The sequence below is a fragment of the Gorilla gorilla genome, chromosome 16 (genome assembly GCF_029281585.2).
Source record: "Gorilla gorilla gorilla isolate KB3781 chromosome 16, NHGRI_mGorGor1-v2.1_pri, whole genome shotgun sequence".
In the NCBI taxonomy this organism is placed as follows: domain Eukaryota; kingdom Metazoa; phylum Chordata; class Mammalia; order Primates; family Hominidae; genus Gorilla; species Gorilla gorilla.
Window position 1 is genome coordinate 31,709,076 of NC_073240.2, and position 26,307 is coordinate 31,735,382.

Here is a 26,307-nt window from a genome sequence, read left to right on the forward strand (position 1 = left end):
GTTATAAATATAAACATAAACATAAGAGGTAAAACAGTAACAAAAATTCACTAAAACAACAATGGAAAGCTTCTAAAAAATATAGAAAAATATCTTCATGAACTTGGGAAAGGGAAAGACTTTTAAAATATGACACTGTAAGCACTAAATGTAGAAGAAAGGATTTCTAAACTAGGCCACACTAAAATTAAGAATTTCTGTTCACCAAAAGACACCATTAATCTGTAAGCATGTCATACTTCAATTGAAAGTTTACAAAAGGAGAAAAGAAAGAATGTCAAAAAGTAAAACAATAAGCCAAAGAGTCTAAGATACCTGCAAAACATATAACTGCAATGGTTTTGTTTTTTGTGTGTTTTTTTTTTTGATACAGAGTCTCGCTCTGTCGCCCAGGCTGGAGTGCAGTGGCATGATCTCAGTTCACTGCAAGCTCCGCCTCCCGGGTTCACGCCATTCTCCCGCCTCAGCCTCCTGAGCAGCTGGGAGACTACAGGCGCCTGCTACCACGCCCGGCTAATTTTTTGTATCTTTAGTAGAGACAGGGTTTCACTGTGTTAGCCAGGATGGTCTCGATCTCCTGACCTCGTGATCTGCCCGCCTCGGCCTCCCAAAGTGCTGGGATTACAGGTGTGAGCCACCACGCCTGGCCAACTGCAATGGTTTGAATGTTTGACCCCTCCAAAACTCATGCTGAAATTTAATTTCCACTAGGATGGTATTGGGAGACGGAACCTATAAGAGATGCTTAGGTCATGAAGGCCCCACCCTCCCGAATGGACTAATGCAGTTACCGTGGGAGTGGGTTCATCATGAAGGGAGCAGGTTTAGCCCTCTTGCTCTCTCTCTCTCACACCCACTCTTTGCCCTTCTGCCATGTGACGCCTTCCACCATGTTGTGAAGAAGCAAGATATGCCAGATACTGGCACCTTGATATCAGACTTTCCCATCCCCAGAACTATGAGAAATAAATTTCTATTTTTAATAAATTACCCAGTCTCCAGTCTGTTATAACAGCACAAAACAAAGACAATGACTACGGGTTTATATCTGTAATACAGAAAAACTCATACAAATCAATAAAGAAAAAAACAAACCAACACAAAACAAAAAAAGAGAGAGAGAGAAATAGTAAAGAGACACGATTAGACACTTCTCAAAATAATATATCAAAATGGAAAAATAAAAAAATGAAAATCTCCTCAACCTTAGCTGTAATCAGGGAAATGCTAATTAAAATCACAAGAAAATGTCACTCCACACCCACTAGAATGGTAAATTTAATAGACTAAAAATGCCAAGCGTTGGTGAGTATGTAGAGCAACAAGAATTTTCATACACTGCTGGTGGGAATGTTAATTGGTATAACCATTTTGAAAATTGTTTAGCATCATCCAGAAAAGTTAAAAACACGCTGCCCTATGGCCCCGCCAATCTACTTTTACGTCTGTATCAGAGAGAAATGCATACTCCTGTCCGTCAAAAGACATGTAACACATTCCTTGAAGTGTTCTTGAAAGCAGACAAAATCTAGAAGAAATCTAAATAGCCATCAATATAATAATACATGTTGTTATATTCATACAATAGAAATGAAGAAAGAAGAGCTACAGACAACAACTTGGGTGGCTCACAAAAATAAAAATGAACCAAAAAAGCCAGATCCCAAAGAACGCACGCTGTGTGCTTGGGTGATTCCTCTTATACAGAGTTCCAGAGAAGGGCAAAACTAGACTCTGGTGTTTGAAGTAAGGCAAACAGTTTAGCTCTGGAGGAGCGAAGATCTGTATTGGGTGGTGACAGCTTAACGGGGTTCACTTTGTGGTAACCCACTGAATTGGTTTTGATATCGTGCCACATTAGTGTATATCTACTCTACTACAATTTAAAGTTTTAAAATAGGGTTAAAGAATAACTTCCAAAATAAAATGTGTGTCTCTCTACGAGCTAGCCAGTGTGTTAAAGGTTACTTCAAATGACAATAAAACTTCTTAAAGGAGAACTTAAACAAACTGTTTCCTGACTAGTGATTTCAATTGTAAATTTCATCCATTTGCACTTAATGAAATATACTTTGGCAATCAGTGAGCAGCCTTACCCTAATTTGCTTAATCTAAATCTCTGATCATAATATCTTCTCTGTGTGGACTTCTTAAAATAGATACTTTAGATTATAAACTCATTTAACAATCCTGAAATTTGAAACCAACTAAAGAGTTAGCCTAACACGTGCCTTCTCTCCACAAAATAAAGTAAATAAGTTCTCCTCCCTCTCTAAGTCCTCTCCCCAGAGTATAGACACCATGGCTCTTTTACCCAAGACAGGAATATTTACAGAAAATTCACTTCCAATGATGCAAGAGTAAATTTCCCATGCTGAGAATCTCTCACAGGCGGCATTCATTAACCGTGACAACTGCAATTTCCTACTCCTCGTCCACTGCCACCTACAGCTTAGACAGGTCAGCTCCTACACCTACGAGCTGACGCAGAGCCAGTAGTCAGCCACACATCCAGGCCTTTCCCACAGCCCATTCTTCTGCACTGATTTTTAACCCATAATACAAGATTTTGTATAATTCATTGCTTAATTTCATATTAGTTTCAGTCCATTGTTTTGGCTACCTGGGAGCTGTGACTCCAAGGCCTCTGTGGTATCTTCAAGCTTTAGATCTTGGAAACTTAATTAGCATAGTACATGATACCTTGTCTTGAGATATCAAAAATAAAATCAACAAGGAGAGCTAAGGATAACAGGGGTGTGTGTGACTGAGTGTGCATTTACACACACATAAATATGCCCAAGTACATACTATTTTACAATACTTTTTGAATTTCTTTGGCTATAACGGTTTATAACTGATGTTAACTGAATAAGGAAATCACTGAAATTAAGAGCATGGGAACTGCAATTAGAAGATGCCAAATGACTTCCCTCTTCTTTGAGGAGGAGTAAAACACTACCTAATCCTGATTTTAAAAATAAATCAATAAGGCAGCAGAGATTTTCGTTGGCCTTCCTCCATGACAAGACTATTTCTCTTCCTTTAACAGCATGTCAAGGATGAAACGAGAAGCTCTGAGAGAGCTGAACCCTTCAGGGAATATCTTCAGTGGTAGCCTTGAAAGGCAACATTTACAAGAAAGATTCCTTTAGTAAAAGTGCTTACAATTCTCAGTCTATACAGATTAAAAGAATTTTGTGGGTTTATCTCCCACAGCCCTCTTTAGGGCTCTGTCTCCTAAACCTCTTCAGGTTTTAGGAGACAAAATTTCTACCATAATAAATTGGTATCAATTATAAAGGTGCATTACAGATTTTTTTATTTATATCTAATAGCTGTACATATTTTGGAGGTACATGTGATATTTTGATACCCACAGACAATGTGTAATGATGAAATCGGTATCATTGGGGTATCTACCACCTCAAACATTTATCTTTTATGTTGGGAAAATTACAAGTCTGCTCTTCTAGTTATTTTGAAATGTACAATAAATTATTGTTAACTATAATTTCTCTACTACACTATCAAATACTAGAACTTATTCCTTCTATCTAACTATATCTTTCATCTAACTTTTTTATTTAATTTTATTTATTTATTTATTTTGAGATGGAGTCTCGCTCTGTCACCAGGCTGGAGTGCAGTGGCTCGATCTCGGCTCACTGCAACCTCCGCCTCCCGGGCTCAAGCGATTCTCCTGCCTCAGCCTCCCGAGTAGCTGGGACTACAGGCATGCGCCACCACCCCCAGCTAATTTTTGTATTTTTAGTAGAAATGGGGTTTCACCATGTTGGCCAAGATGGTCTTGATCTCTTGACCTTGTGATCTACCCTCTCTGGCCTCCCAAACTGCTGGGATTACAAGTGTGGGCCAATGCACCTGGCCTCTTCCATCTAACTTACTCCCTTTGACCAACTTCTCCTCTCCCCACTGTCTTCCCAGTCACTGGTAACCACCATTACACTCTCTACTTACGTGAGATCCACTTTCTTAGCTTCCACAAATTAGAGAGCACATGTGATATTTATTTCCACTTAGAATTTCTGTTCTGCTATCAGTGATGATCAACTCAGTGGTTCTCACCAACTCTCCAGTGAGAACAATTGGAAGAGCTTGGGGAAAAAAAAAAAAGAAAAATCATGCTTAAGGGCACCAGAATACTAATAGAGCAGTGAGGAATTGCAGGGACAAGATCCAGGAAGGGAGGGGAGCCCTGAGAGAATACCAAGATTTGAGGCCACCTTTCCAGAGCCTGTGGTGATTATTTAATAATGCTTAAGAGACTAAAATTTTAAGCAAACCTTGACAAACTTAAGAGAAAAGGGGAAAATTTTGAGCTCAAGACTTATTGAAGAGAGGGCCAGGTACAGTGGCTCATGCCTGCAATCCCAGCACTTTGGGAGGCCAAGGCAGACAGATCACTTGAGGTCAGGAGTTCAAGACCAGCCTGGGGAACGTCTTGAAACCCCGTCTCTACTAAAAATACAAAAATCAGCCAGGCATGGTGGTGCACGCCTGTAATACCAGCTACTTGGGAAGCAGCCAAGATGGCCAAATAGGAACAGCTCCGGTCTACAGCTCCCAGCCTGAGCAACGAAGAAGACGGGTGATTCCTGCATTTCCATCTGAGCTACCAGGTTCATCTCACTAGGGAGTGCCAGACAGTGGGCGCAGGACAGTCGGTGTAGCGCACCGTGCACCAGCCAAAGCAGGGTGAGGCATTGCCTCACTCGGGAAGTGCAAGGGGTCAGGGAGTTCCCTTTCGTGGTCAAGGAAAGGGGTGACAGACGGCACCCGGAAAATCGGGCCATTTCCACCCGAATACTGCGCTTTTTCGACGGGCTTCGGAAACGGCACACCAGGAGATTATATTCCGCACCTGGCTCGGAGGGTCCTACACCCACGGAGTCTCGCTGATTGCTAGCACAGCAGTCTGAGATCAAACTGCAAGGCTGCGGCAAGGCTGGGGGAGGGGTGCCCGCCATTGCCCAGGCTCGCTTAGGTAAACAAAGCAGCCAGGAAGCTCGAACTGGGTGGAGCCCACCACAGCTCAAGGAGGCCTGCCTGCCTCCGTAGGCTCCACCTCTGGGGGCAGGGCACAGACAAACAAAAAGACAGCAGTAACCTCTGCAGACTTAAATGTCCCTGTCTGACAGCTTTGAGGAGAGCAGTGGTTCTCCCAGCACGCAGCTGGAAATCTGAGAACGGGCAGGCTGCCTCCTCAAGTGGGTCCCTGACCCCTGACCCCCGAGCAGCCTAACTGGGAGGCATCCCCCAGTAGGGGCAGACTGACACCTCACACGGCCGGGTACTCCTCTGAGACAAACTTCCAGAGGAACGATCAGACAGCAGCATTCGCGGATCACGAAAATCCGCGGTTCTGCAGATACCGCTGCTGATACCCAGGCAAACAGGGTCTGGAGTGCACCTCCAGCAAACTCCAACAGACTGGCAGCTGAGGGTCCTGACTATTAGAAGGAAAACTAACAAACAGAAAGGACATCCACACCAAAACCCCATCTGTGCATCACCATCATCAAAGACCAAAAGTAAATAAAACCACAAAGATGGGGAAAAAACAGAACAGAAAAACTGGAAACTCTAAAAAGCAGAGCGACTCTCCTCCTACAAAGGATCGCAGTTCCTCACCAGCAACGGAACAAAGCTGGATGGAGAATGACTTTGACGAGTTGAGAGAAGAAGGCTTCAGACAACCAAACTACTCCGAGCTACAGGAGGAAATTAAAACCAAAGGCAAAGAAGTTGAAAACTTTGAAAAAAATTTAGACGAATGTATAACTAGAATAACCAATACAGAGAAGTGCTTAAAGGAGCCGATGGAGCTGAAAGCCAAGGCTCGAGAATTACGTGAAGAATGCAGAAGCCTCAGGAGCCGATGCGATCAACTGGAAGAAAGGGTATCAGCGATGGAAGATGAAATGAATGAAATGAAGTGAGAAGGGAAGTTTAGAGAAAAAAGAATAAAAAGAAACGAACAAAGCCTCCAAGAAATATGGGACTATGTGAAAAGACCAAATGTGCATCTGATTGGTGTACCTGAGAGTGACGGGGAGAATGGAACCAAGTTGGAAAACACTCTGCAGGATATTATCCAGGAGAACTTCCCCAATCTAGCAAGGCAGGCCAACATTCACATTCGGGAAATACAGAGAACGCCACAAAGATACTAATCGAGAAGAGCAACTCCAAGACACATAATTATCAGATTCACCAAAGTTGAAATGAAAGAAAAAACGTTAAGGGCAGCCAGAGAGAAAGGTCGGCTTACCCACAAAGGGAAGCCCATCAGACTAACAGCAGATCTCTCGGCGGAAACTCTACAAGCCAGAAGAGAGTGGGGGCCAATATTCAACATTCTCAAAGAGAAGAATTTTCACCCAGAATTTCATATCCAGCCAAACTAAGCTTCATTGTGAAGGAGAAATAAAATACTTTACAGACAAGCAAATGCTGAGAGATTTTGTCACCACCAGGCCTGCCCTAAAAGAGCTCCTGAAGGAAGCACTAAACATGGAAAGGCACAACCGGTACCAGCCGCTGCAAAATCATGCCAAAATGTAAAGACCATTGAGACTAGGAAGAAACTGCATCAACTAATGAGCAAAATCACCAGCTAACATCATAATGACAGGATCAAATTCACACATAACAATATTAACTTTAAATGTAAATGTACTAAATGCTCCAATTAAAAGACACAGGCTGGCAAATTGCATAAAGAGTCAAGACCCATCAGTGTGCTGTATTCAGGAAACCCATCTCACGTGCAGAGACACACATAGGATCAAAATTAAAGGATGGAGGAAGATCTACCAAGCAAATGGAGAACAAAAAAGGGCAGGGGTTGCAATCCTAGTCTCTGGTAAAACAGACTTTAAACCAACAAAGATCAAAAGAGACAAAGAAGGCCATTACATAATGGTAAAGGGATCAATTCAACAAGAAGAGCTAACTATCCTAAATATATATGCACCCAACACAGGAGCAACCAGATTCATAAAGCAAGTCCTCAGTGACCTATAAAGAGACTTAGACTCCCACACAATAATAATGGGAGACTTTAACACCCCACTGTCAACATTAGACAGATCAACAAGACAGAAAGTTAACAAGGATACCCAGGAATTGAACTCAGCTCTGCACCAAGCAGACCTAATAGACATCTACAGAACTCTCCACCCCAAATCAACAGAATATACATTTTTTTCAGCACCACACCACACCTATTCCAAAATTGACCACATACCTGGAAGTAAAGCTCTCCTCAGCAAATGTAAAAGAACAGAAATTATAACAAACTGTCTCTCAGACCACAGTGCAATCAAACTAGAACTCAGGATTAAGAAACTCACTCAAAACCGCCCAACTACGTGGAAACTGAACAACCTGCTCCTGAATGACTACTGGGTACATAACGAAATGAAGGCAGAAATAAAGATGTTCTTTGAAACCAACGAGAACGAAGACACAACATACCAGAATCTCTGGGATGCATTCAAAGCAGTGTGTAGAGGGAAATTTATAGCACTAAATGCCCACAAGAGAAAGCAGGAAAGATCCAAAATTGACACCCTAACGTCACAGTTAAAAGAACTAGAAAAGCAAGAGCAAACACATTCAAAAGCTAGCAGAAGGCAAGAAATAACTAAAATCAGAGCAGAACTGAAGGAAATAGAGACACAAAAAACCCTTCAAAAAATTAATGAATCCAGGAGCTGGTTTTTTGAAAAGATCAACAAAATTGATAGACCGCTAGCAAGACTAATAAAGAAAAAAAGAGAGAAGAATCAAATAGACGCAATAAAAAATGATAAAGGGGATATGACCACCAATCCCACAGAAATACAAACTATCATCAGAGAATACTACAAACATCTCCACGCAAATAAAATAGAAAATCTAGAAGAAACGGTAAATTCCTCGACACATACACTCTCCCAAAACTAAACCAGGAAAAAGTTGAATCTCTGAATAGACCAATAACAGGCTCTGAAATTGTGGCAATAATCAATAGCTTACCAACCAAAAAGAGTCCAGGACCAGATGGATTCACAGCCGAATTCTACCAGAGGTACAAGGAGGAACTGGTACCATTCCTTCTGAAACTATTCCAATCAATAGAAAAAGAGAGAATCCTCCCTAACTCATTTTATGAGGCCAGCATCATCCTGATACCAAAGCTGGGCAGAGACACAACCAAAAAAGAGAATTTTAGACCAATATCCCTGATGAACATCGATGCAAAAATCCTCAATAAAATACTGGCAAACAGAATCCAGCAGCACATCAAAAAGCTTATCCACCATGATCAAGTGGGCTTCATCCCTGGGATGCAAGACTGGTTCAATATACGCAAATCAATAAATGTAATCCAGCATATAAACAGAACCAAAGACAAAAACCACATGATTATCTCAATAGATGCAGAAAAGGCCTTTGACAAAATTCAACAACCCTTCATGCTAAAAACTCTCAATAAATTAGGTATTGATGGGCTGTATCTCAAAATAATAAGAGCTATCTATGACAAACCCACAGCCAATATCATACTGAACGGGCAAAAACTGGAAGCATTCCCTTTGAAAACTGGCACAGACAGGGATGCCCTCTCTCACCACTCCTATTCAACATAGTGTTGGAAGTTCTGGCCAGAGCAATCAGGCAGGAGAAGGAAATAAAGGGTATTCAATTAGGAAAAGAGGAAGTCAAATTGTCCCTGTTTGCAGATGACATGATTGTATATCTAGAAAACCCCATTGTCTCAGCCCAAAATCTCCTTAAGCTGATAAGCAACTTCAGCAAAGTCTCAGGATACAAAATCAATGTACAAAAATTACAAGCATTCTTATACACCAATAACAGACAAACAGAGAGCCAAATCATGAGTGAACTCCCATTCACAATTGCTTCAAAGACAATAAAATACTTAGGAATCCATCTTACAAGGGACGTGAAGGACCTCTTCAAGGAGAACTACAAACCACTGCTCAATGAAATAAAAGAGGATACAAACAAATGGAGGAACATTCCATGCTCATGGGTAGGAAGAATCAATATCGTGAAAATGGCCATACTGTCCAAGGTAATTTATAGATTCAATGCCATCTCCATCAAGCTACCAATGACTTTCTTCACAGAATTGGAAAAAACTACTTTGAAGTTCATATGGAACCAAAAAAGAGCCCGCATCGCCAAGTCAATCCTGAGCCAAAAGAACAAAGCTAGAGGCATCATGCTACCTGACTTCAAACTATACTACAAGGCTACAGTAGCCAAAACAGCATGGTACTGGTACCAAAACAGAGATATAGATCAATGGAACAGAACAGAGCCCTCAGAAATAACGCCGCATATCTAGAACTATCTGATCTTTGACAAACCTGAGAAAAACAAGCAATGGGGAAAGGATTCCCTATTTAATAAATGGTGCTGGGAAAACTGGCTAGCCATGTGTAGAAAGCTGAAAGTGGATCCCTTCCTTACACCTTATACAAAAATTAATTCAAGATGGATTAAAGACTTAAACGTTAGACCTAAAACCATAAAAACCCTAGAAGAAAACCTAGGCTACCATTCAGGACATAGGCATGGGCAAGGACTTCATGTCTAAAACACCAAAAGCAATGGCAACAAAAGCCAAAATTGACAAATGGAATCTAATTAAACTAAAGAGCTTCTGCACAGCAAAAGAAACTACCATCAGAGTGAACAGGCAACCCACAAAATGGGAGAAAATTTTCGCGACCTACTCATCTGACAAAGGGCTAATATCCAGAATCTACAATGAACTCAAACAAATTTACAAGAAAAAAACAAACAACCCCATCAAAAAGTGGGCAAAGGATATGAACAGACACTTCTCAAAAGAAGACATTTATGCAGCCAACAGACACATGAAAAAATGCTCATCATCACTGGCCATCAGAGAAATGCAAATCAAAACCACAGTGAGATACCATCTCACACCAGTTAGAATGGCCATCATTAAAAAGTCAGGAAACAACAGGTGCTGGAGAGGATGTGGAGAAATAGGAACACTTTTACACTGTTGGTGGGACTGCAAACTAGTTCAACCATTGTGGAAGTCAGTGTGGCGATTCCTCAGGGATCTAGAACTAGAAATACCATTTGACCCAGCCATCCCATTACTGGGTATATACCCAAAGGACTATAAATCATGCTGCTATAAAGACACACGCACACGTATGTTTATTGTGGCCCTATTCACAATAGCAAAGACTTGGAACCAAGCCAAATGTCCAACAATGATAGACTGGATTAAGAAAATGTGGCACATATACACCATGGAATACTATGCAGCCATAAAAAATGATGAGTTCATGTCCTTTGTAGGGACATGGATGAAATTGGAAATCATCATTCTCAGTAAACTATCCCAAGGACAAAAAACCAAACACCGCATGTTCTCACTCATAGATGGGAATTGAACAATGAGAACACATGGTCACAGGAAGGGGAACATCACACTCTGGGGACTGTTGTGGGGTGGGGGGAGTGGGGAGGGATAGCATTAGGAGATATACCTAATGCTAAATGACGAGTTAATGGGTGCAGCACACCAGCATGGCACATGTATACATATGTAACTAACCTGCACATTGTGCACATGTACCCTAAAACTTAAAGTATTAAAAAAAAAAATACCAGCTACTTGGAAGGCTGAAGCAGGAGAATCACTGGAACCCGGGAGAGAGAGGTTGCAGTGAGCCGAGACTGTGCCACCATATGGCAGCCTGGGTGACAAAGTGAGACTCTGTCTCAAAAAAAAAAAAAAAAACTTATTGAAGAGAGAGAAGACTCTAGTAAATTCTCTGTATTTATGCCCTAGAATGTATATGCAAGAACCAGAAACAAACCAGTGCTTAAAGGGACTGAAGCCCATCTTCGTATCTTCTCAATCCCTAATCTAATTAAGGTTATGTGTGGTTGCTGGTGCCCATGGGGTGGCTGTTGTCAGAAGCAAATATTAACAGGAGTAAAAGTGTTCTCCGTTCTCTCATCTCTACCATTTTTCCCATACATTGTCTGGGACAAACTACAAACACAACCAGGCTCAGAAGGAGCACAGACCATGTAACAGAAAAGCAAAAAGAGCCATCACTAATAAAAACAGAGGCACAAAGTGTCTTAAGAATGGAATTACCAGACAGGGACTATAAAAAAAGTCTTTTTAATATATTTGAAGAAAATTAGAACAAGCTTGAGAGCTAGAAAATTTCGTAAGAACCAAAAGGAAACTCTAACACTAAAGCATGCAATATCTGAAACTTTAAAAAGGAGTCAATAAATGGGACTAACAACAGATAGACACAATGAGAGAATTCAAGGACTGAATATTGAATATATGTCAACAGAAAACAGACTGGATGAAGCATGGAGAGACAAAGTAATGGGAATTGCCGCAAAGAATAGGAGGCATATGGAATAAATTAGTCTTCTCCATCTCAGCACTGTTGAAATTGGGGGCCAGATAATTCTTTTTCTTGAGGAGTTACCCTATGCACTATAGGTCATTTAGCAGCATCCCTAGCCTCTTCCCTGTAAGTGTCAGTAGCATCTTTCTCCCCAGTTGGGGCAACTGAAATTTTTTCAAGATAATGCCAAATATTCCCTGGGGAGAGATATTGCCCCTGGTTGAGAATCACTGAGATAAAGTGAAAGCTGTGGTGAACATGTAATCATTGTCCCAAAAAGGGAAGGCAGAAAAAATAGAGCAGAAGCCATATCTAAAGAAATATCTAGGCCGGGCACAGTGGCTCACGCCTGTAATCCCAGCACTTTGGGAGGCTGAGGCAGGCGGATCATGAGGTCAGGAGTTCGAGACCAGCCTGGCCAATATGGTGAAAACCTGTCTCTACTAAAAATACAAAAATTAGCCAGGTGTGGTGGTGCACACCTGTAGTTCCAGCTACTCGGGAGGCTGAGGCAGAAGAATTGCTTGAACCCAGGAGGCAGAGGTTGTAGTGAGCCAAGATCGTGCCATTGCACTCCAGCCTGGGCAACACAGCAAGACTCCATCCCCAAAAAAAGAAGGAAGGAAGGAAGAAAAGATCGATTGATCTGGCAACAATTGTCCAAAACTTGTGAATGAAACCAAGGAACAGATTCAATAAGTCATTCTGAATCCCAAGCAGGTAAAACAAAAGAGCAGAAACATATTCTTATCATAGCAAAACTGTTAAAAATCAAAGACAAAGAATAAAATTTAAAAGTGACCAAAGAAAACAAGAACAGAGAAGCAACAATAAGGCATACAGCTGACCTCTTAAGAGAAGTACTGAAGTCAGAAAACACTAGGGTAATCGACTATAGACACTATGCTGTATATTAAAGCGCTGTAACTAACCGGCAACACAAAGTCTGTATTTCTGAATTATCACACAAAAATTAGGCAATATAAATAAGTTTTGAAACAAACATGGAGAAATTGTGCTACTTCCAGACTCTCGTGAAAAAGAAGTCTAAAGGGCAGAAGGAAAATCATCTCAGATGAAAGTTAGAAGATACAGGGAGGAATTAAAGTAACAAAAAAAGGTAAATATACGAGTAAATCTAAAAGAATACTGACTGTAAAAGACAATTATAATCTTATAAGGTTTAAATATATTTATAGAAATAAAATATATGACAATAACAGTAGATAAATTGGAATTATGGAATTAAAGTGTTGTAAAGTCCTCACATTGTACAGAAAGGTTGACGACTTTCACTAGACTTTACTTAGTCACGGATTCCTATTGTAATCTCCAGATCAACCACTGTAAGACAAAAAGAAAGAAATATGACTAACAAACTAATAGAAGAGAAAATTAGAATAATATAAAATGAGCAATTAATCCAGAAAAGTGTAAGAAAAAAGAGGAAAAAAAGAACATAGAAGAGACAAGGGTAAGTGGAAGTAAACAGTGAAGGATAGATTTAAAACCAAATAGATCAGTAACCACATGAAGGATAACTAAAATACAAAGATTATCAAATTCAATTTTTTTAAAAACCCAACTATGTGTTACTTATAAGTATCATCATAAATCATTTAAACACATTTTTTAAAATGTTTTTTAAATTACAAAAGGAATATAGATGGAATATGCAGTGATGGTAAGAGTTAATGAAGAAAACATATAAATGTATTTTAAAATCTGTATTTGTTTACTAATGTGCCTAAGTGTACCACTTTAAAATCAATGCCTGTTAATACTGCTTAAGGCACCATACATCATGTTTATACCTTTTAACTTTTAAATATTTAAATATTTCTCTACACATCTATAAACATAAAGAAAAGATAGCATGAACTCTGCCAGAATGCCTTGTGTGTGCCGATTTTTACCCCCTTGATTTTCAACTTCTTGATTCTTTTTTTGGTTTGTTTAATTTAGCTCCTGTACAAACACATATTACTTTTGTCATTTTAAGAAATGTATCTTATAAAAACATTATTAGATCCAGTTCCTGGTTCCTGATGCAAGAAGCTCAGAATGAACTTTGTCCTAACAAGTAAAAAGGTGAACACACTAAAAAAACAACAGCTCTTCTTGGAGCCCAACTAAGAGGGGAACACACAGGATGAACTTCTGCTCTCAAGATTAGGGGGACAAACAGGGACATACAGAGAGCCAGGACTTTCCAGAGCAGAGACTAATCAGCAAAACCACCACAGGAACCAGCAGCAGAGTAAGAAAACCTGAACTGGAATTGGCAAATTCCTGGAGGCTCAGTGTGTACAACTTTGAAAGTTAAAAATTCCAAAAGGATTCAATCATAGGGGGTTCCCAAATATCATGAGATTTACCTCCAGAAGCTCTACCAGGTTCCCACAGGAAATACTGAAGAAATGTTCCCTCGTCCTTCCACCAGAGGGAAGTGAAAGAAACCATTTGGAAATGTGCCAGAATTTTCTGTTGTTTTTAATAAGGCCTGCCATCAGGAGAAATGAATTAACCAGAGTCTAACCCTCCGGGGTATTATGAGAGCTTACCTGACACAAGCGAAGGGAAATACTGAACTCCACCCACTCTAGCCATCCTATCGCACTCAAGTGGGGAGAAACAAACTGAGAAACACCTATGAAGTTCGTGTCCAGAGGGAAAGGCTCACTAAAAAACTGAGACCTAATCATAGGAGTATAGAATGCTTCCCCTCCCTCCACACCTTACCACTACATTAGTAACTTATTAATTTACAGCAGTTCCTTTTACCTGGTACATCACGGCCACCAATCAAGAAAAAATTACAAAGCATACTAAAAGGCGAAAAACAAACAAACAAAACACACAATTTGAAGAGACAGAACGTGCATTAGTACCAGACACAGCAGCAGTATTGGAATTATCAGATGAGAATTTACAACAACTATGATTAATACGCTAAAGGCTCTAATGGAAAAAGCAGACATCATGCAAGAACAGTTAAACAATGTAAGCACAGAGATGGAACTCCTAAGACATAACCAAAAAGAAATTCCAGCAATCAAAAATAATGTAACAAAAATAAAGAATATATTTGATGGGCTTACTAGTAGGTTGGATACAGCTGAGGAAAGAATCGCTAGTATGAGGAATATCAATCGAAATTTTGAAAACTGAAAAGCAAAGAGAACAAAGAATGAAAACAACAGAATAGAATATCCAAGGATTGTGGGACAATTACAAATGGTGTAACATATTTGTGATCGGAATGCGAGAAGGAGAAGAAGTAGAGCAGGGTTCCCCAACCCCCAGGCCACAGGCCAGTACCTGTCCCTGGACCACACAGCAGGAGGTGAGGGGCAGGTCAGGGAGCATTACTGCCTGAGCTCCGCCTCCGGTCAGATCAGCGGCAGCGTGACATTCTTACAGGAACACAAACCCTATTGTGAATTTCACATGCAAGGGATCTAGGTTGCACGCTCCTTATGAGAATCTAATGAATGCCTGACAATCTGAGGTGGAACAGTTTCATCCCAAAACCATGGCCCCGGACAGTCTATGGAAAAATTGTCTTCCACAAAACAGGTCCCTGGTGTCAAAAAGGCTGGGGACTGTTGAAGTAGAGAAAGGAACAGAAGTATGTGAAACAATGATTGAGAATTTCCCCAAATTAGTGTCAAACACCAAACCACACATCCAGGAATCTCAGAAAACAGCAAGCTGATACATGTGGGGGAAAAAAAAAATCCAACATCTAAGTATATCATTTCAAACTATAAACAAAGATAAAGATAAAATCCTGAAGGAAGCCAAAGGCAGACAAAAAACCCTTCCCTTTAGAGGACCAAAAAGGTAAGAATTACATCTGATTTACATGAAACCATGCAAGCAAAAAGAGTAGAGTAAAATAATTAGTGTTGAGAGAGAAAGTCACAAATCTAGAATTATTGAAATCATCCTTCAAAAGATAAGGAAAAAAATACATTCTCAGGCAAAAATTGAAGAAATTTGTTTCAAGCAGACCTGCCTTGAAAAAATGTTAAAAGAAGTTCTTTAAAAAAAGGGAAATGATACAGGTTGAAAGTCATATCTAAATTAAAGAAAGAACCACTGAAGAAGGAAAAAGTGAAGGCAAAATAAGAACTTTTGTTTTTCTTATTAATTTATCTAAGAGATAACAGTTTGTTCAAAGTAACAATAGCAACAATGTATTTTATTATACTTTGTGTATATATAATATATACATATATAATACATACATACACACACACACACACACACACACACGCACGCACCTTATAAGAAATAAATGGTACAAGGGACAGGAGGAAGAAATTCATGTTATTTTGCATTATAAAGTGCTCTCATTACGCATGAAGTGGTATAACGTAACATGAAAGGTGACTTGGGTTAGTTGTAAATGTACATTGCAAACTCTAGGGCAACCACTAAAACAGTAAAAAAAGAACTATAACTGATACACCAAGAAAGGAGGGAAAACATAACCATATAAAATGTCCAACTAAACCATAAAAGTCAGAGTGGAAAACAAAAACTGAAATAAGGAACAAGGACAACAAAAAAATCAGTAACAAATACGATAGTTATTGATCCAACTATATCGACAATCACTCTGAGTGGTCTAAATGCATCCATTTAAAGAGACTGTAAGAGTAGATCAAAAAACAAGACCCAACTGTATGTGCCTACAAAAAACCCACTCTAAATATAAAGACACATATAAATTAAAAGTGTCTTATGGATGGAGAAAAATATACCACGCTAACACTAATCCAAGAAAGCAGGAATAGCTATGTAAATTTCAGATAGAGCGTACTTCAAAGCAAGGAAAGTTTCCAGGGATAAAAAAGGATACTACTTAATGATAAAAAGACCAATTCTACAAAAAGACATAACAGTCCTTAATGTGTATGTGCCCAAAAACACAGCATCAAACTAATGAGGCAAAAACTATTAGACCTACAAGGATAAATAGGTAAATCCATTTTCACAGTTGGAAACTTTAACACCCCTCTACCAGAAATTTAAAGAACCAGCAAGCAGAAAACCAGTATAAACATGATTGAACTCAAAACATTGTCCATCAATTGGATATAAGCAACATCTATAGACTATTTTATCCAACAACAGCAGAATACACATTCTTCTCAAGCTCACATGGAATATTCCCCATAATTGTGCCACAGAAAGAGCCTTAACAAATTTAAAAGAATAGAAATTACACATTGCCTGCTATCAGAATACAAAGAAATTATACTAGAAATCAGTAACAGAAAGATTACTGAAAAATCCAAAAATACGTGGAGATTAAACAATATGCCTTTAAATAATATATGTCTCAAAGAAGAATTCTCAAGAGACATTGAAATATTTTAACTGAAATGAAAATGAAAACACAACTTGTCAAAATTTGTGGGATGCAGCAAAAGAAGTCCTTAAGCAAAAATCTATAGCCCTGAATACAGTATTGAAATGTACAGAAATGAAAGATCTAAAAATCAGTATTCTAAGCTTCTACTTTAGGAAACTAGAAAAAAGAGCAAATTAAATCCAAAATAAGCAGAGAAATACTAAAAATTAGAGTAGAAATCAACAAAATTGTAAACAGGAAACCAATAGAGGAAATGAACAAACACAAAATCTGTTTTTTGAAAAATGATCAATAAAATCAATAAGCATCTAGCCACGCTAAGTAAGAAAAAAATGAGAAAGGACAAAAGTTACTAATATCAGAAGTAGAATACATCATTACACAGCCCATGGGCATTAAAAAGATAACAAATAAATACTATGAACAATTCTATGCTCACAAATTTTATAACCTAGATAAAATGGACTACTCCTTGAAAGACAAAATTTCTCAAAACTCAAACAAGAAGAAATAAACAATTTGAATGGGCCTATATCTATTGGAGCAATTGAATCAAATAATAATAACCTTCCAAAACAGAAAGCAACAGGCCCAGAAGGGCTCACTGGTGAAGTCTACAAATTTAAAAAAGAAATTATACCAATTATCTACAGTCTCTTTCAGAGTACACAAGCAGAGGAAATACTTCCTAAAACATTCTATGAGGCCTGCATTACCCTAATACAAATGGCAGATAAAGACATTCTAAGAAAAGATAACCACAAACCAGTATCACTGATGAACACAGATTCAAAAATGCTCAACAAAATATTAGCACGTTGTGGTGGCTCACGCCTCCAATCCTAGCACTTTCGGAGGCTGAGACAGGCAGATCAACTGAGCTCAGGAGTCCAAGACCAGCCTGAGCAACACAGTGAAACCCCGTCTCGACCAAAAATTTAAAAATTAGCAAATTTATCTCAACAATGTACAAAAAGAATTATACACCATGATCAAGTGGGATTTATTCCAGATATTCAAGGCTGGCTCAACATTAAAAAATTAACATAATCCATTACATCAACAGGCTACAAAAGAAAAATCATATGATTATATCAATAGATGAAAACAATTTTGACATAATCCAACTCCTATTCATCACAAAAACTTTCAGTAAACGGAATAGGGGAGAACTTCCTCAACTTGACAAATACATATATCATTAAGTATGATGTTAGCTGTAGGTTTTTTGTATATGTGTGTATATACATATTTTTCATATGTATATATAAAATATGTATGTTATATATACAAAATATATGTATATGTGTATATAAATGTAAATAAATATACAAAATGTATGTACATATTTATACATAAATGTAACCATGTACACATATTTTATATATACACAAAATATATGTACATATGTATATTTTTATATATATACATATCCAAAAAACCTATAGCTAACATCATACTTAATGATAAGAAAACTGAAGCTTTCCCACTAAGATTAGGAACAAGTCAAGGATGTCCCCTCTCCCACTCCTTTCAATAGCACACTGGAAGTACTAGCTAACACAAAAGGACAAGAAAAAGGAAATAAAAGGTATATATACTGGGAAAAAAGAAATAAAGCTGTCTTTGATCGCAGATGACATGATCGTTCATGTAGAAAACCCAAAATAACTGACCAAAAAAAAAATCTCCAGGAGCTAATAAACAATTACAGCAACTTTGCAGAAGACAAGGTTAACATGTAAAAGTAAATCGCTTTCCTATATTTCGGCAATTAACAAGTAGAATTTGACATTGAAATCATAATACCATTTAACCCCTCAAAAATTAAGCGCTTAGGTAAAAATCAAGTAAAGTATTTACAAGATCTATATGAGTAAAACTACAAAATTCTTACAAACAAAATAAAGGAAGAACTAACTAAAGAGCTGTTCTATGTTCATGAACAGAAAAATTCAATATTGTCAATATGTCAGTTCTTCCCAACTTGATCTACAGATTCAATCAAATCCCAGAAGGTTATTTTGTGGCTATCGATAAAGCAATTATAAAGTTTATAGAGAGACGCAAAAGACTCAGAATAGCCAACACAATGTTGAAGAACGACAAAGTTGGAGGACTGATACTACCAAACTTCAAGACTTAGGATAAAGCTATAGTAATCAAGACTGTGTTATTGATGAAAGAATAGACAGAGATCGACAAAACACAACAGAGAACCCAGAAATAAGACTCACATGAATATAATCAACTGATCTTTGACAAAGATGCAAAGGCAATAAAATAGAGCAAAGATCATCTTTTCAACAAATGGTGCTACAACAACTGGACAAAAACATGCAAAAAGATAAATGTAGACACGGACCTTACACCCTTCATAAAAATTAACTCAAAGTGGACCACAGACCTAAATGTAAAGTGCAAAACTATAAAACTCCTAGAAGATAATAGAGGAAAACCTGTATGACCTTGGATATTGCAATAACTTTTTTAGATACAATACCAGAGGCACAATCCATAAAAGAAAGAATTGAAAAGATGGGTTTCACTAAAGTTAAAAATGTATGTTCTGTGAAATATAATGTAAAGAGAATGAGAAAACAAGGTACTGACTGGGAAAAATATTTGCAAAAGACATACCTGATAAAGGACTGTCACCAAAAATATACAAAAACTCTTAAATTCAGCAATAAGAAAAAAAAAAAAAAAAACACTGAAAACTTGGCCAAAGACCTTAACAGACACCTTACCAAAGAAGACCTACAGATGGCAATAAGCTTCTGAAAAAATGCTCCACATCATATGTCATCAGGGAAATGCAAATATAAAACAATGAGATTCCACTACACACCTATTAGAATGCTTAAAACTTAGAACACTGACAACACCAAATGCTGACATGGATAAAGAGCAACAGGGGCTCTCATTCATTGCTGGTGAGAATGTAAAATGGTACATCCACTTTGGGAGATAGTCTGTGACTTCCTTAGAAAATTAAACATACTCTTAGCATACGAACCAGCAAGCGCCCTTGTTGGTATTTACACAAGTGATTGAAACCTTATGTTCACATAAAAATCTGCACAAGATGCTTACAGCAGCTTTACTCATAATTGCCAAAACTTGGAGGCAACCAAGATGTTCTTCCGGAGATGAATGGATAAATGAACTGTGCTACATCCAGACCACTGGCATATTATTCAGTGCTAAAAAGGAGTGAGCTATCAAGCCATGAAAGAGTATGGAGGGAGCATAAATGCATATTACTAAGTGAAATAAGTCCATCTGAAAAGGCTACAGACTGTATGATTCCAACCATACGACACTGTGGAAAGGGTTCAACTATGGAGACAATAAAAGGTCAGCGGCTGCCAAGAGCTGTGGTGAAGGTAGTGATAAGCAGGGAGAGCACAAAGAAATTTCAGGAGAGTAAAAATACTCTGTATGATACCATAATGAGGGTATTACACATTATGCCATTATACATTTGCCCAAACCCATAGATTATACAAAACCAAGAGGGAACCTTCTTATAAACTATGCATTTGGGGTGATTATGATGTGTCAATGTAAGTTCATCAGTTGTAACAAATATACTACTCTAGTGGGGAAGTTGATAATTGAGGAAGCTGTGGGAAATCTCTGTACCTTCTTCTTCATTTTGCTGTGAAGCTAAAACTGCTCAAAAAAGTAAAGATTTTTTTAAATGATAAAGATCAATACCTGATTATACCTTCAGCATTTCTTTTTACAATATATTCTAGGTATGTGGGTTTTATAATATTTGACAGTATTTTGTTGGAGTTGTAGCATTTTAAATAGTGGCTAATGAATGTAAAATCATACATATTGCAAACCTACGCAGAGGGCCCCCCAAAGGAATTTAGATAACACATAAGCCCTTAGGATACTGGGCTCCACAGCCCTACCTGCCATCTTCAGTGCCAAAACGTAAGTGCATGACCACTTAGTTCTACGGTCTTGTGACTAAAGCTTCCAAAAAGCTGAATCTGCATTTCAAATCAATAAAATACCAAAATAGTCAATCTTGTATAATTATGTGTTTTACATTTGTATATAATTACATGTTGGTTCATATTATTAACAAACTTGACTTCTGGACATGCTTCATAACCAATGCATATTTATTTTATGCAAATCACTTAGAATGGCCTTTAGATGCATGTGCTCAGGTGACTGACTAAACAGCACAAATAAAGGGGAAACATTATGGAAACTTGGCAGATTAGAACCTTACATATGCATCACTTCAAAATGATTTCTTATGTATTATCTCATTCCTAGCCCAGTTACAAGCCCAGGAAGTAAATTAATAATCACCAGAAGTCAGTGTGTGCATATAAGAATAATTTAGGCACTTTCACTTAGCAAATTTATTGATGTATATTCATGATGTTTATATACACAGTTATAGATCATAGACAATATATCCAAAACATCTCTTAAATCTGCCCCCTTCTCCACATTCCCACAGTGGCCGTCCTAGTTTCAACCTCCTTGTCCCTTACCTTTCTCTCCTCTCTAACCCGTCTCACACTCACTGCTCTCAGCATCTTCTGCTTAAGCAGAGATTCGGTTACTTCCCTCCCCTGTTTAACAACCCACCATATCTTCCCCCTCTGCCTAGTGCTTCATGAAGGAGCCTGTTGAATAACAGCAGGTCAAGCAATTCCTTTGAGGACTCATGTTGTACCTCTAAAATGTATGCAAAGTTTTTTCACTCCAATCTATAATTTATACTTGAATTTAATACAAATATCATGGTTTGGACTATTTCCATTTCTAGGAAAATATGCTATGGCAGGCTGGTCTTACAGCTTCACAAAACCCCTGGCACACTGCCTCCTCATGCCCTCAGAGATGCCTAGACTAGGGCCAGGTGAAATGCAAACTTGCAGAGGAACTCAGGACGCCTCACACACTGCAACCTTACTGTCCCCACACTCATCTAGCACCTCCTACCAAAGAAAAATCATAGCCTCCCCCTTGTAAGGTGTGCTTCTAAAGCATATAATTCTTACAAAAGGGTCTATAAAACTATCAGTAGTTTGGTCAGTACTATACTGGTCTTTTAGAATGTCTCAAAAAACATACCATAAATTTTCTGAGAAGTCTTGCAGCAAAACCTGTAGTAAAGATCAACAGGTTGCCAGTGTCCCATAAAACACACCTTGTTGAAAGTGAGCTGTCCTCCGCTGCACTTTCAGTCTTTCCTCAACCTGGAAAAGATTTCCTACTTTCAGTGGCAAACTCCTTCTCATTTTTAGAACTCTAACCACCATCTCTTTGAAGCCACTCTCGGCTGCTCTAGTTGAACACAATGTTTTCTAGCACTTTGTATAGATATTTATGTTAAATTTCATCACATGTAATTTTGGATTTACTTTTTAATCTCCCTAGCCAGCTCATGAGATCTCTGAAAGGAAAAATAATCCCTCATCTTTCTGTTAATTCTCAGAATTTGTCAAAGTCTACAATAGGAGCTCAATAGCATGTGTGGAATAAATTGATTAAAGAGTAAATGATCTTTCACAAAAATAAAATATGTAACATCATATGGTGTCTTCCTATCACTCCAGTCGGGAATCTCTGCTGACAAACAAAAGCAATCAATAACAATATTTGGGAGTAGGAAAACCAACTACTATGGTCTCTAGAACAGCCCAGTTAAAATGGGCAACAAATGTGTAAAGAGAATCTATACCAGCCAAGATTTTGCCGTATGAAGCCTTTATGAGAACCATTGTGTCTCTGTCCAGAGCGCTGAGATTTCAGCTGGAGAGACCTGGCTCCGCTTCAAAAACCAGGCAGAGCCAAGTAAGGCTGGAATACAAATGTTTGCATATTTTGTTATGTCTGATAGAGACTTCGGCTTCATCCAGGATCTGATAGAGACTTCGGCTTCATCCAGGATCTCAGGAAAGTCACATTAAATTAGTTACAATTCATCCAGTTTAAATAAATTAAATGACTTTGTTCTGCCGAAGTTACCAAGTCTAAAGGAAGCAGCAGATGAAAGACAAAGGACTTGTCCGATGTCGGTTTTCCTCATAGCCCTACCTCTAATCACAGAGTGACCTTAGGCATGTGACCACACCCTTCTAGGCATGGACTTCTTGACCTCTGAGTTGAGTAGTTACATAATTAAGATGGAGCAGACCTTCAGTGAATCACCAGTGTTGGCAAGCACTTTCTCTCATTTAATCCTCTCAAAACCCTCTGAAGCAGGTATTATTATTCTCATTTAACACATGAGAAAACAGAGCTTAGAAAGGTAAGTGAGTTTGTTCAAGGCCACTCCATGAACACAGCATTGCCTGGCTGGGAAGTTCAATGTGTTCACAGCCAATACCACGGCTAAGGTGAGAGATAAACTTTCTCCCGCCCCCTTCCCATGACCTCTGGCTGCTGACAGCCTTCTTCACATGCATTTCCTAAGGACACTGGAATGTTATTGACACAAAGTGCCAATTTGCTATTTTTGTAATTTTCTAACATGACAAAAGTTATTTTAAATGTTCATGTAGTATAACACTAACTTATGCCTAAACTTTTCCTAAGACTCAGAGCTCCTCATGATAACTTGGCTTCTTAAGAGTCTTAAAGAAGAAGTTCCCAGAAAAAAGCCTGCAGCTTCTCCGCGAGTGGTCTCTTCTCCAAAAGGCGCTGCCGCAGCCTTTGCAACCTCAGGAGCCTGTTCTACTGACTTCCTCCTGTTCCTCTACTGAGGGGCTACTACACCATCACCCCCATCCAGGCAATACAGGGTCACCCACTCCAAGAGAGACAGCTGTGGAGCAGACACAAACAGTGTGACAGCCTGGCTGGAGTTGACCCTGGACAAATGGGGGAAGAGGGGGCTACTGTCCCTTTCTCACCCTGTCACACACCACTTGCGGGGTGTGTTAGCTCTGCTGCCTGGTCCTTTTTCATGTGGTTTCTGCATGAAAATGACCATAATCACATATCTAGCTTTAAGGTCTCTTCAAGTTGTTTCCATATTCTGTAGTTGATCACAATGACTGACAGTGTGCATTTTATCAGCCGGAAAGCCAAGGCTCAAGATGCTTAAGAAACTTACCTAACAGCAGCCATCCAGAAACCAACACAGCCAGAACCCACCGAAGATCCCAAGTACAAATCCTGAGCTCTTTAAAGTAACTGAGGAGCTGCTCCATAAACAGCAACTTTTGCTGCTCTGCAACACATGAGACTGAACCTGCCTTCCCCTACAGCTCTTCTCTCATGATAACTTTTCCACATCATCACATATACATTCAATATTTTAAAGCATGATTCTGTCTGTAGGAGGAAGAACACATTTGAGGCGAGTGTAGTGTTGGAAAGGAGGCAATGTATCACGGCAATTTTAACTAGGTTAAGTGATATACCATTCATCAACATGCTAGTGCGGGTAACTGTTTATTTGTAGGATTACGAAATATCACCTCTTATCTTTTTCCACTTTGCCAGGTAGCTCTTAGCACTATTTCTTTTTTAACCAGTAATTGTAGCTATTCCCTCACCTCTTTCCCATCATGCTCTCCCTCCCAATGAACATTATTATCCCTGTGCCCCACCCTGCCACACTCCAGGGTGCTCCACAATAGAATCTGATACTCTGTATAGACACCAAACCCACTTATAATGAATTAAACACTTGTGTGAAGTATTTGTATTGTATGGAGAATATACCATGAATATTGAATATCCAAAGCAGCATAGAGGAACAATAGGCAAGTTTACACAGATTGGCTAACTGAAGTGGGCACTAGCAAGGCTGCAAGGCAAGAGACCCATGGAACTGGTGGCAGCTGCCTGGAGGGACAGACACGTGTATTCCTGATGGGGAACCCTGAGTCCTCGGAGCAGGACTCCCAGTACCTGTCCTCACCAGGAAGGCAAAGCATGCCCATTCCTAAGATGGGGTCACAGTGAAAGTTCACAGCTGGCCCTCTTGCCCTCTGCCTGGATAGATTCGCCAGCTGCAAAGCTCAGGGCCAGGCCCCCACCAAAGAAGTTACATACCATAGGCGGCAGAAAAGTCTAGAAGTGGCTAAATTGACAATGCTGGAATGCAAGTCAACACTTACACCATAAGGGAGATTAAAAAGTGAACTTCACCTGTTCTTGCTACTGAGACCCACTTCAGGATGCTTGAGTTGCTAACCTGAGAGAAAGGTGGGACCCAAGTAACCATGCACAGGTGGCCAGGGTGATGGAATTAGCTTTACCAGGTCCCTCCTTGGCGGGAGGGGAAACCGAGAAATGAGACACTCAGGAGAGGGCAGGCTGGGGACAGACTCAGAGCATGGCCCCGCCTAGCCTGGGGCCAACTAGAGTGCCCCAGCCGAGCTCCACCGCCTGGCCGCCCGACGCTGTCTAAAAAGCCCCTCGGAGCCCAGGAAGGGGAGAGGGCAGCCCTGTAGCCAGGCGGGACTCACCACGTCCATGATCTGCAGTAGGCTCAGGGAGAAGTAGACGGTGAGCGGTTGCGAGTCATTGGCCACGGGCCTCTCCAAGGGATTGTAGTTCTTGACCAGCTCCTTGTAAAGCTTCCTCTGGAACTCGCCTTGCAGGGACACTTAAGGAGAGAAGACCCGGGCAGGGGGCTCAGGGCAGGCCGGCGGGGGTACCCCCGACTCCCTCCTGCCGGCGTCCCCCGCCGCCCACCCCGTGCAGCCCAGACAAGCAGCCCCCGCAGCGCCCCCGCTGCCCCTCCCCGGCGGCGGGGAGATCCCAAACCTGGCCCAGGCGCGGGGCGCACAGAGGCGCCCGGGATCCCACGGAGGAGTGGAGGGCGGGGAGGCAGTGGCTTTACCGTGCAGGAGCGACGCGGCCAGCGCCAGCCAGACGCCTCCCGGCGAGCAGCGCATGTTGAGTCCCGGAGCTGCAGCGAGCCGGCGCGCTCCACGTCTCGGCTGTCGCCCGGGCCTGCGCCTGCGGCCACAGAGGCACCTCGCCGCTCGGCTCGCGCGCCTTTAAGGAGCCGGGCGCGCGCCCCCGCCCCGCCCACCCCCGCGCGCCTCTCCACGTGACGAGCCCCGCCCCCGCCCCCGTCCCCGCCCTCCCATCCCCAGGCCAGCGTCTCGGCGGCCACCCAGGGAACTGCAGCCCGAGGTGTGAGCGGGAGGTACTCCCGGCGCTGGGTACGCTCTGGGCACCTCCATCCCCAGTCTCCACCGAGCGGGCTCTCGGCCTCGCGCCTCTGGCCAGGCCAGGGGCTGCCCAAGGCCGGGCTCTACCTCTCCCTTGCGTTCTTTGTCCCCACTCAGCCCGCTCCCGCTCTCAGCCAGAAGCTGCGCTGGGCACTCGGGAGAAAGCCGGGACAATTCTGGGGTCCAGTCTTCCCGGACTCCCTCCTCCACGCCAGCGACCGGGTGGCAGCGATAGGGAACCAGGCTTCGGAAGTCTTGCCAACCAGACAAAACAGACCCG

At 40.4% G+C, this 26,307-nt stretch overlaps 1 protein-coding gene across 1 annotated transcript in view; it reads right to left on the bottom strand.

The window, feature by feature from the left end:
- CHRNA7 (cholinergic receptor nicotinic alpha 7 subunit) overlaps positions 1-25,867 on the bottom strand; it is a 142,653-nt gene extending 116,786 nt beyond the window's left edge. The window contains exons 1-2 of the mRNA XM_031002485.3: positions 25,691-25,867; positions 25,314-25,453 (exon numbers count right to left, since the gene is read on the bottom strand). Coding sequence (XP_030858345.1) covers positions 25,314-25,453; positions 25,691-25,745 — 195 coding nt within the window. The 5' untranslated portion in view covers positions 25,746-25,867. The remainder of the gene's footprint in view (positions 1-25,313; positions 25,454-25,690) is intronic.
- Between the last annotated feature and the right edge of the window lie 440 nt (positions 25,868-26,307).